The sequence below is a fragment of the Melospiza georgiana genome, chromosome 6 (assembly GCF_028018845.1).
Source record: "Melospiza georgiana isolate bMelGeo1 chromosome 6, bMelGeo1.pri, whole genome shotgun sequence".
NCBI lineage: Eukaryota > Metazoa > Chordata > Aves > Passeriformes > Passerellidae > Melospiza > Melospiza georgiana.
In genome coordinates, this window is record NC_080435.1 from 8353149 (window position 1) to 8365262 (window position 12114).

The 12114-nt window shown below is 45.5% G+C and overlaps 1 protein-coding gene across 5 annotated transcripts in view; it reads right to left on the bottom strand.

Annotated features, from left to right (window-relative positions):
- Window positions 1-12114, bottom strand: part of PRDM11 (PR/SET domain 11) — a 48334-nt gene that overhangs the window by 16063 nt on the left and 20157 nt on the right. For 2 of the 5 annotated variants that reach the window (XM_058025488.1, XM_058025486.1), the window contains exon 6: window positions 1752-1871. The exons of 1 other annotated variant lie outside the window; for it this stretch is intronic. In XM_058025488.1, the coding sequence (XP_057881471.1) occupies window positions 1752-1871 (120 nt within the window). Of the gene's footprint in view, window positions 1-1751; window positions 4863-6465; window positions 6879-12114 lie in introns of those variants that run through there. 2 more of the 5 variants (XM_058025491.1, XM_058025489.1) reach the window with 2 other exon arrangements.

Genomic DNA, 12114 nt, shown 5'->3' on the forward strand with positions numbered 1-12114 from the left:
TTCTGCTTCTACAGCCCTCCATGTTTCTGCCGGAGTATCCTTCAGTTCTGCTGCCCGCATCCTGTGGCTCTGGCCACCTGCTGGAGCAACAAGGGGCTGGGAGGAGAGTGCAGGCAGGAGGGCATGAGCTGCAGCACTGCTGCAACACTGCAGCAAATGCTGCCTGGCTGCTCATCCAGCCTCCTGCAGCCACGGGCACAGCCACTCCCATCAGAAGCCTCCAACTCAGCTGCACCCAGCTAGCAAGTGGTTTACACTCCTAGTGAGGAAGCTTTCCATCTGTGATACTTCCCTGAGGTAAGGTAAATGGGATGAGATCATCCACACAGAAGACACAGTTTTGAATCAGTGCTGCCCAGCCCCAGGCTCCAGTTTCTCCAGAGGCACAAAAGACACAGGTTACAAAGGACTGCATAAACCCTACATTCCAGCTGTTGGTCTGAGACAGTGCCACCATCGCACACCACAGCTAAGAGGCAGATACTTTCCAAGGATGGAGAAAATCATTCCACAAAAGTGCAGCCAGCTTGGTGACCCAGGGGCACAAACCACCTGCTGAGGAGAGACTGCATGATCAGCCTTCACTGACATACATCCCAAGGCCAAAGTGCTCACAGCCTGAAAAACCCAGCCCTTCCTGCAAAGGCTGCGCAGTGTCCAGTCCCCTTCCCAATGCCAAATACTCCATTTGGATTGAAGCAAGGAGGCTACCTTGGTTTGGACACCCAGGACAGGCATGGTTAGGCTGACCCAAGCACTGCATACTGATGGGCAAGGCCCTGCTTGCAGAGCAGGTTTCCCAAGGGAGGATCCTGTGATCCTGAGAGGAGGAGCAGTCATACTGCTCCTTCAGCAGACCCAGACATCCTCAGCTGCACCTGGTCCTGCAGAGAGGCATTGCCACCAGTCACAAATCCATAATTTCATGTCCTGGCTAGTCCTTGGGACAGGCCAGCCTCCAGAATACCACAGTTCCTGACCAGGCTACTCAGGACCAAACATAGCACCAATGGAGACTACTTCTGACCCACCTGCAGCTATTGGGGCTGGCATCACCCCCACAGCTGTCAGAGGCACAGCTCCTTGCTCTGCAGGACCACCTTTCCCACAGGCTCTCTAGATAGCAGCAAATAAAAATCATTGTTTCATTTTAATAAGGCCCAGACACCAAATTCCCAAGTTCTGGGATGGGAAGTAAGCACACCCAGAAAAAAAGTCAAGTTATTTTTCTGCAGCTGGGATCATTCCTCCCCAGGAGGGAACAGAGCCTCTGGTGAGGATCCAAAGAGACGGTGAGGATGGAGGAGACCTCTGCAGCTGGAGGAAGGCTCAGGCTTCTCCCCTTTTCCTCACCACTATTGCCCTGGACTTGCCTCATGGCTTTCTGCTGCCACTCCATAGCCACTGGCCTTTCCCAAACCGACTCTGGGCACAGAGCCGGGGCAGGAGATCCCATGCAAGACAGCAGCCACCAGCCCAGCTGATGCCATGGGATGCCATACCTGTAAACCCTGCCTCCGTGCTCTGATGCCAAGTGCCTCCAGGAGAGCCACACCTGTGACAGGCTAGTTACCAGCTCAGGCAAAAATTGTGGAGAGAAACAAACGACTCAACAGCAGCTGTGTTAAAAGTGTTATATATTTATTGCATTCTTAAAAAAAATACTTTTAAAGAGAGAATTTTTTCAGCATGTACAAGACATGGAGATACGAGGGTTGAGCACAGTAGTTTGCTTTGACACAGACACTTACTTCAACAGCCAGTTAACATGACAGGTGCAGGAAGAAGTGTCCTTTGCGAGCCAGTACAGAAAAGCCACTCCACCGAGGGGTCTACACAGGGCAGGAGACATGTCCCCAGATCTGGCCAATCTGTAATAGTCCACAGAGGAAACTAGGGGAGACATCAGGCAGTTTATAGCAAAAAGTCCTTTCTCCTGACCAGTACCCAGCCTTTGGGGATTTGCATTAAGGGCTGTGCATCCTGCACCAGGATGCTCTCTGTAAATACATCTGTGTGGTCAAACTGATGGCAGTAATAATGTTAACTCCCTCCAGTGCCCAGCACCTGCAGAAGTCTCCTCCTTTGCAGACCTGAGGGTTCCCACAAGGGATCCCCCTGGACAACATCAAAGGAGCTAATCTTACCCTATACCCAAGGGAGAGCATCAGTAGGGATCAAATATTATAAAAATATAAAATACTAATATTAATATACAGCAGCAGCACTATATTGACTCAGAAAGCCTTTAAAACATATCACCCTTTCAGCTCTCACTGATTCATAAATTAGATCCACTTCTGTCAGATTTCCAAACCTGCCCTTCATCTGAAGAGAGGCCGTGACTTTTGCAAAATACGAATGTTTCAAAAGAAGTAAAAGTACATCCTCAGTGGAAGGTGAGCAAGTTCTGCCCTGGTCTGGCACCAGCACTAAAGGGAATGTCATCTGCATGAAACCAGTTGGGTCATTCCTCAGGAATGAGGTTTTTTTCCTTGCCAGACCACTACTTCCTTGAGCAATCTTTTATTGCACCACTAAAAAATAAATTACTTGAATTAGAATTACGGAACATCTTAAAAAACCCCAAAAAACAAAAAAGGAAAAGCATGTAATGAATGCCTGACACAGCAGATATACAATGGACGTTTCAGGAAAGAAGCTAGTGCACTATACTTTGAAAAGAGGCCAGACAGGCTAAAGATGGCCCTTGAAGATCACACAAAACGAGCCATCCTTTTGCTACACCGCGCTGCCTATGTTGAATTCCACAGAAGTTTCTGTAACTTTTTTGCCAAGTCTGTAGCCCACCCATGGCATGATGATGCACACTCATTTTAACTGGAATAGTGTCCTGCAACCAACCTCCAAATACAGTAGAAGAGCCTGGAGAGCACGGTGTGCTGTGTGTTTAACACCTTGACCCTTTTCCCTGCTGAAGCTTATCAGGATAATGGTCTGGGTTTTTCCAGACATTGGGGCAGCATGCTAGACGCAGAGGTGAAAATTAAGGAGAAAACAGACATATTATAAAAGAGCTGCCACATACATGATCACCACCTGAAGTGACACTATTAAAGCCTAGCTCCAGAATCAGTGTTTTACATGGGAACCTCACACAGCTCTAGAGCAATTCAAATAACATAGTTCTTTCTTGCATGCATATGGGAAAAAAAGCAGTATAAAATCAAGATGTTTAAGATTTTAACCTATGTAGCTGTGAATTTAGACTGTAAACTCTTCATGACTGGAAAACACAGTACAGACTCCACCCTAAATAAAACTAATTGCGAAGTAACTGTACTGAATCTGACAGAATTACAGTAAAACAAAATCATACTGCATTGATGTAAGTAGCAGGCCCTACATCTTTTCTGGTTTCTGTTCAGTCTCCCACGTTTTGAAGAGGTGAGGTCATTCAAAACTGAAGATTTGACAACATTCAAGAAAATAATATGATACAATTATATTTAAATGTTGTCATATGATGAAATAATTGTATTTTAACTGCAATTGTGAAAGGTAGGGGTTTCAGACTGGAGCAAACAAAAGTTGAACTCTTTAACACAAGTGCATGTGGCACTGCAGGATCCTTGCAAAGGCCTACGCCTTTGCAACCCTTTTCAGCAGTCTAAAACCCCATGGTGCTCAGATCTGTCCTCAGAATCATGCCTTCTTCCCTTCCCTGCACAAGCTCTGCTTTTACACTCCTCTTCCCAAAGCTGTGTATTAGTCACAGTAAGCCCCAGACAGCCCACTATTGCTGAATGAAAGATAAAAGCAATGATCAGTAAGAGCTTTTATCGCCACAAGTCTGTATTTCTGCACATACTGCATATATTAATATTGAGGAAGATAATGGAAATGCAGTAGTAGGATAAATTTGTGAGTTGATTACAAAGGGATCTCTGTAGCATGCTGTTTCAGTAAAAAATATTTCACAGGCATGGGAAGATATCCAGATAATGACTTCTATTGCATCTCTTAGTTTATACAGCATTTAAAGCATGGGGAAGACAGTGAAAACTCTTAATCTCTATGAACCCAAAGATGTCCTACATTCCAAGCTCTATAGTATCTGAGATTCCTCTTTGCCATTGCAGAGGGCCAGTCCTACAATTAGCTGCCATATTCATACTGCTCTGTTAGCCAACAGGGGGGATGGATGGGTTGGGTCAGCCGTTGACCCTCTCCACAGAATACTGATACACATGGGAAGCCATGTGAACATGCGGCAGCTCAGGAAGGGGCATCCTTCTTTACTTTATGTGAAACCGACTAAAAATGATGTTTTCTTTTTCGTGACCTGGTGGCCCGTGCAGGAGTGAGTTTTAGAGAGTTTTGGTTAGACTCTGCACTGGGCCTGGGGGGCTGTTTAGAGGAAGCTGCTTGCAGACAGGACCCTGGCATGGCACTAGGATCTCGTATCCTCTGGAAAGCACGGACCCCATCACGTATTTCTGTCAGTGTCTGACACATCTGGCCGACCTGGCTGGTGAGGTCAGCCACGCTCTGGCTGACAGCATGCATGCTATGTGCCATGTCCCTGTGAATGGCCACCAGCTCCTGGCAGAACTGCCTGAACAGGTCTGTTTGCTGTGCATGGGAATGGAGAAGCTGGCGGTCGAAGCTGGCGAGGGGCGGGCTCCTTGTGCGGGGGTGTGGGGGTCTGCAGGCCGAGGTGGCGCGTGGGGATGGACAGCGCAGCTCCTGCCTTTGGCTGGCAGCTTCCGAGGGCTCTGATGAGGAAGAGGAGCGAAGGAAGGAGGGCCTGGAGAACAGATTGACACCTGCACCAGCCCTCGGCAGCGAAGAGAAGCGGTGTTCCTGAGAAGTGCCTGGCATCCCTTCATCTTCATCAGCTTAAACAGAAGAGGAAGCATGAATTATTAATGTGAAATCCCTCTCAACACTGGCTTCTGTTTCAAGATATCTCAATGAACATGGAAAAAGGGTTTTCCCCTCCCCCCAGCCTGCCAGTTCAGACAAGCCTGTAGCTTCTGATGCATAACTCAACATGCAATGTTAGCATCTGACAAGCTTAGCCATGAGAAACCTGAGAGCGGGTGAACCCAAGCTATTGTGGTATTCTGTACAGCACACTGTTCATTACTAGAATATGAATCCATTTCAGACAGTAGCAATGATTTCTTTTCCCCAAACCCATAGGTAGCTAGCACAAATATTCTGGAGGGACACAGACTTCACATGTAAAAATCTTGCTCCCCCATCACTTCTTACATCCTATGCACTAAGAAGACTGTAGATGTTGTATTTGCTTCTCTCAAAGCGTGTTCTGCAAAGCCACTACGTGGCTTGGCATCACTAAGACAATGAGGCAACCAGACAAAGCAGCAAAAGACTTTCTATGTTCATCAGGCAAATACAATTGATGCAAAATCAAAACTAAAGCAAAATGCCACAGGAAAACTATAATCAGTCTGATAAATATCTAGTGATGTGCCAGTTCATAGGTACAAGCATGTGAAGAGTAAGAAGAGACAAGGTTTCACCTGGTGCAGCTGCCCACTATTTCCTTGTATAACCTGTATTCTTTTTACCCCTGAAATAGTGCAACTGGCTTCCAAGATAGATGCAAAGAATGACCAAGTCCCACCTTGTCAAGTTCTGGAAGATTTTGTTCTTGCTTTCCCACTAACAATTTCAGATATAGGATCAGACCTAGTGTGGTAGGACAGTGCCACCCATGATGTGTCAGTGGACTCACTTCCAAAGAAGCTATCATCTCCTTCTCTTCTTTGTATCCCTAAAAGCTCACAAAGAAGAAGCTGCACCGCCACAAAAGCAAACTGTGTACAAAACTATGGAAAGGACCTGCACAAAGCAGCTCGTGGTTTAGCACTGGAAGGTGTCTGAGAATTGTGGTGTAAGAAGATTCACTTCAAAAGCAGGGCCAGCAGTTTCTTTAGAACCAGTGAAGAAGGAGTCATTATTGTCTACCTTTTTCACAGTGTTCATGCTGATCCTTCAGACCACTACTGAGAAATCATTAGTGGCCCAGCCTCAGCAATGAACACCAGTGATCACTGAGACCCCAAAGCTCTCTTGGAAGCGATCCATCGGGAACAGGCAGATGCCTTTCAGTTTGGTAGCATTGCTGTTTTATGAGGGTGAAGATATTCCAATCCTTTACAAGTACTTTTTCCGCAGACTGGAGGCAGTCATACTCCAACTACAGATTCTCCCTCACTCGCAGGATTAATTAATACTTATAATCTATTATGTACTCTCAGATGACAGTATGGAAAAGAACTAGACAAACACATAAAGATGACTTTAACTTGGAAACAATCCATCTCAACACTCCACAATCACCAGAGCAGAAAACAACCACAGCAGAAGGACAGGCAACCCAGCCATCTCACACAACACACAGTGCTCTTCTGGTGTCAAACTGAGATATGCAAGCATGAGACAAAGAGGTGTTAAGGCAGTGATACTTACAGCTCGTTGTCAGGCTGTCAACCACATCCAGATCCACTCTCCTGCGGCCGTGCCTCTGGTGGGAGGAATGCAGCGCCGACTGGATGGCTCTGTCATGCGCGGTCAGGACGATGGCTGAGGGCTGCCCCGCACTGCTGGGGCTGGAGAGGGACCTCTGCATGAGTGCCAGTTTGTCCTTGGTCCTTCTCTTCATGTCGTCCCATCTGTGTTTAATGTCCTTTACAGACCTGGGGACCTGGCTGACTGATGTGATCTGCCTGGCTATGCCTTCCCAGATCTTGTCCCTGTCAGCATGGGATAGACGCATTGTCTCCCTCCCAAACAGCATGGCTTCATTTCGGGTCACCTCAGTGACCAGAATGTCCAGTTCTTCCTTGGAAAACTTGGGCTTCCTCTTTCGCTCAGCCATGTTCCTTGGGTTGAACATCCCGCAAAGCATAATTGGGTAAAAGGAAATCAGCGCAAAGCATCCCCCTGCATCCAACCACTTGGCCAGTGCAGTACTGGGGCAGAGCAGTTTGGTGGGATCCAGCTCCCCCAACCCACAACAACCTCTCACCAGGAAAAGGAAGCTGTTTTGTTTTTAGAAGGCAATTTTCAAGCTTAAGAAAAAAAATACCAAGCAACACTAGTGTAAAGGAGCCTTCTCAGCTTTAAAGGTAAAATCAAATTTTATACATCATCTGATGCCCTGACTTATGCATAAGATTTTCAGTTCAGCCTCACATCACTTGCCACATTTTGTGCACAGAAAAAAAAATGTGAGAACTTGCAATCAGAGCGGTGAATTAGCTTCTAATGTGACACTGCTTGAAACTTAGAGAAAATTTAGAGGCCTGAAACATATCTTATTGTTCTATCTGGCATAACATGCAATAGAAATTTTTACACCATCTTCTCTGTTACAACTTGCAGGATATCATGAAAAGGCTATATCAAATTTGGATTTTTTTTACAGTACATAGAACTTTTGACTAGACTGGTAGGCAATTTCTGCAACTTGCTTTCCCTAAGGAGAAACCTGTTTTTTCAGCACTGGGGTACTCTACATCCAGCATTTATCTGCTTCACAGCAAGCTCTTGTTTCACCCAGAAATGACTGCCATTTCCCATTGTTCTCAAAAGGAATGAGGCCTCCCACTTAATTTTCCTGGCTAGGCTTTCTGTCACTGCCACCAACATGAGCCTGCATCCAGTTTCTGATGCTTCAGATGAACAACTTGTAGCCTCAGCCCATTGAGAAAAAGAGGTAGCTATCCTGAGAACAAGCAGTTTTGTCCAAAGGAGATTTGTGTTAATTTCTCCAGCCACAGTCAAAGAAAACTACAAAATAAACAAAACATTAGTGCTAACTATGTTTTGTTATTGGAAAAAAAAAAAAAAAAAAGAAGGCAGTAGATCTAGTCAATAAGGAAATAGACTGTCTGAACCTACAGAAAGGTGCTGACCCACGGCATTCTAGTTCCTTCCTAGTGTCGTTAATTCCCGTAATTGTTGTTTAATCAATCTCACTGACACTGCAGCCTGCCATCAGGGCAAGTGTCAGTTTGGTTTAAGCTGGAAAACCAGTGGGAGAAGCTGCTCAAATCCAGGCCACATCAGGGAGAGAGTTAGGACCTAAGTGCACAGAGGCATTTCACAGGAACAAACATAAATGAATGCATGAGATACTCTCTTGGTGAAGTTTCGTTTATAGAAAGAAAGAAAGAGCGTTTAGAGAAGATGGTAATGAAACGATGGAGAGCCAGCAAAGCACTTGTTACCCTGAATCTCAAAAAACCCCAACAGAAATCTTGCCAAACTTAAAAGGAAAAAGGAGTTCTCCCAGCTGAACACAAGAAAAAGGGAAAAGGCTACATGAAACATTGAATAAGGGGATATTTACAGTTTGACTTTAATGGCATTCAGCAAAACTGGGCTTGGTGTATGCCCTCATCAGGTAAGCATGACTGCACAATATCATCAGTGCCTCCATGAGATGGCAACAAACCTCCACTGACAAGTAGCTCTGGTGAAAAAGTGTAACAGCATTCTGCAAAGTGCTCTGGGTAGGGGTGAGCTTGCAGAACAGAACAGCACACTTTGGAGACTGAGGGTCACAAAACCTGGAGCCTCTCTTCTCTGCCAAACTCACAGCTGCTGTCACCAGCAAAGCTGCCTCAATGGGGAATTAGAGCCCTGTCTGCTCTCCCCAGACAGGATATCTCACCAAGTGCACTTAGCACAGCTTATGGTAGGCCTGGATATTCAGATTTTAGTGTTTCCACTCATATGCTCTGGCACAACTTGGGTCAAAACAATCTTACTTACATATTCCAATAGCAAACTTGCCACACATCGAGTAATGAGCTCTGGCCAGTTTTAATCACAAATTCAATTAACCTTAGGTTCCTAAGAGGCACATCAACTTCCTCCTAATAAAAATGCAGACAGTGTTACTGTCAGAGGGATCCTTTTCTCCTCTAGCATGCCCTATGTCCCTAGAGGCAGTCACTGATATCTACAAGTACCTCTCTGGTGATGCCATGAGGGTTTCAGCAAGCTCCAGAGCAGCCCCAGCTGCGAGGTTGTGAATTCACACCTCAGCCCAGGTTAATCTGAATGTGCAAGACACACTGAACAGTAGGCACTTAATGATAACCCCACAAATATATCAATCAACTCCACTTTTCTTGGCCTCTAAGAAACAAGCACGTAATTTTTCCCAGGGCTTTGTGAAGATCACAGCCCCACAGTAATTTAGGATTCCTTCACTCTGCATAAATTTGACTCTGTAATAGATAAGAATATTTGCTCCACTTGCTGCAAGGTAGCAGAAATCAGTTTATGATGTTCAACAAAATGATGTTCATAGGCTGGTGGCTTTTATCCACCCTGAACACAAGGGCAGTCACAGTAACCCTGCCTGTTTTTTAAATGCTTATGTTTAAAAGGTCCTGCAAAGTTGAAACAGGAGCTCCGTACTAAATAGATCTACTAGTCAAAGCTGGTCCTGCTTTGGGCAGGTTACTGGAACACATGACCAGAGCTCCCTTCCAAGCTATATTATTATATGAAAATCAAATCAGAGATGCCTCCATTATAAGGAGATACAGGAAGATTTACAGGACAGTCTGGCTCTCCATGATCTCTGTCACTATGTTTGGAGAGGAAAGGGGGCAGAAAGGAAGGCAAAGGAGAAATCAGCGAGAAAGTCTTGCTTCAGCCTTTTCACATTGGCTAAGGCAAACGATGAATTTATATTGTGTCAAAAGCCAAAGACCTCACAAACTCACATGCAAGAAGGGTTATAGACTATAAATATTCGAAATATCCTGGAAACCTCAAACATGAGGTCCTACACTTCAACAGTTCAGTCAGGCACTGCCAGTTTCTATCCTACATCTGGCTCTGGGCCAAGTGATACATACACTGAATTACTTCTGTTTTTTTGTCAGATCCATTATTTTTAGAGGACACTGGCAACTAAGAGAATTTCCTCAAAAGCTACCAGGAAAATGGATGGTCCACTGGAGAGGACCTTCAGAATCCCCAAGAACTGCCATCAGCAGCAATTTACAGTTTGTGTCCAAGACAGCATTTATTTTGTTTGCTGCAATCCACAGTCAACAGCCACCAGAAAAAAAAAAAGGAGGAAGATGTTTGCATATGTTGGAGGTTCCTGAAGTATTGCAAACAGCAGGGATTTACTCTGGACAGAGATGAAGGGTGCATTAGCCATGTGCCAGCAGCCAGCTTAGGAGAACACACTCCCAGCATCAGGAGTTTCTCTTGACTAACTAACTGATGAGGGAAAGGGCAAGAGGATGTTACCATTGCCATGCCATCTGCTGCACTTGTTACTCCTTCCTACCTGTCATCCATTGCCTTGGGTAAACAGGCACTTGAAATTAAACCAGCAAGTGCTGCAGTGTATATATTGTCCTCAGGCAACACGAAAATGGACTCAGGTGTGGTATTCAAACAACAGAAGCAATAGCCAGATCTACAAGGAGATAGAGGAGTCAGCCCAAGCTGCCCTCCCAATGCCATACCCACCTACCCAGCAGGTGAGTAGATCAGCTTTGCAAAGCACTCCATCTGTGAGTGATAGCAAAGAGCACCATCTGAAAAACAAAAAGAGCGCTGTCTACAGCGTCCTGGAAGTCAAGTGTGGTTTCTGTATGTGATCTCAGTGTCAGGTGATGTTCTAGCACAGAATATTGAGCACACCTTAGTCTAAAAGGTGCTAACAAACAAAATCAAGGCTTTTTGAGGACTTCCATTGCCACTTGAACTGTCAGACACTATATAATACTACTGGTTATATGCACTTTTCAAGAGTAAAATTAGAAGGTCAGTAAGACTGGTATAGCCTGCAGAGACCCTTTGATACACTCTTCCCATGAGGGGTCACAAACATCCCCTTTCCACAAAGCCATAACCTCCATGTCTTTCAAGGCTGTACACAATGGCCCAGACCACACTCATACTGAGACTGAACCATAGCAAATACAAGTTAAGGCAAGAATAATCTGCTCTTTGGTGTTAGCATCACGAGTAATGCCTATTTAAATCCAGACATGAAACTTATGTTCATGGCAGTAGGAAGAAGAGCTCATCATAGAATTTTTGCTTTCCAAGACTGTTTTTCCCCAGCTTCACCCTCATGCAGATCACAAAGATCCAAATCTTTTTTTGATTTTTGAACTTTGCATACTTTACTTCGAGATATATGTCTGCATACCTGTATCTCTTCAGTGTATCACTGCTTCTTTTTGAAGTGATGACTCCACCCTCAGCCCTGGTCTAGTATTTTATCTCATCCAGCAGTGAACAACTGTAACAGCTAGAATCCTTACAGCAAAATGAAATCCTTTGCTGAACTTTATGAAGATAAATGTCAGAAAAGCTGCTATCCATGTGAAGACTGAAATGGCCAAAAGCTGTGCAACCAGATAGGACCAGATAGGTCAATCTTGCATTTACCTGTACTTCACACTTTTTATTCCCAAAACGAGGGACAACCGAACATCCTAGACACCCAGGCCAACAAACCAGGTAATCCCACGCTGCCTTACTCTTGCAGGAAATGCCTTCCTGATAATAACCACTTCCAAAGCTCCCCACAGAAGCAGCACTGCTCTGACGGGCCTCACCGCGCAGCAATGCCCCGTTCTGGCGACTCGCCACACGTACGAGGCCCCAGTGACCGACGCTGTGCGGATTTCTGCCGACCCCAGAGACGCTGCCCCACGGCCACGCACGGTCCCTCCCTGCCGCAGCTGCCGGCTGCTCTGCCGAGGCGCGGGGCCAGCAGAGGGAGCGCAAGCACACGCCTCAGCTCTGCCTCCATCGCCCGGCTCGCCCTCCTCCTCGCACAGGACAGCTGGCACTGCCAACCCACAGCCAGCGCCGACAGCTGCTGCAAATGAGGCCCAGAAAGAAAGCAAAAAAAAAAAAAGCACCTCTTTTAGTATCTGTCAAATGAGTAGGGACAAAAAGAAAAAAAAAAACCAAACAGAATAAAATGTTACCTCGGGGGCAATGCAAAGCATTTTGCAAATACTTGAACGTAACAGAAAAAAATGAGTAAAAAAAATGGAGTGAGACCTATCAGTGCTTGTAAGAGTGGATAAATAGGATCATCTTTAACATTTATTCTCATTC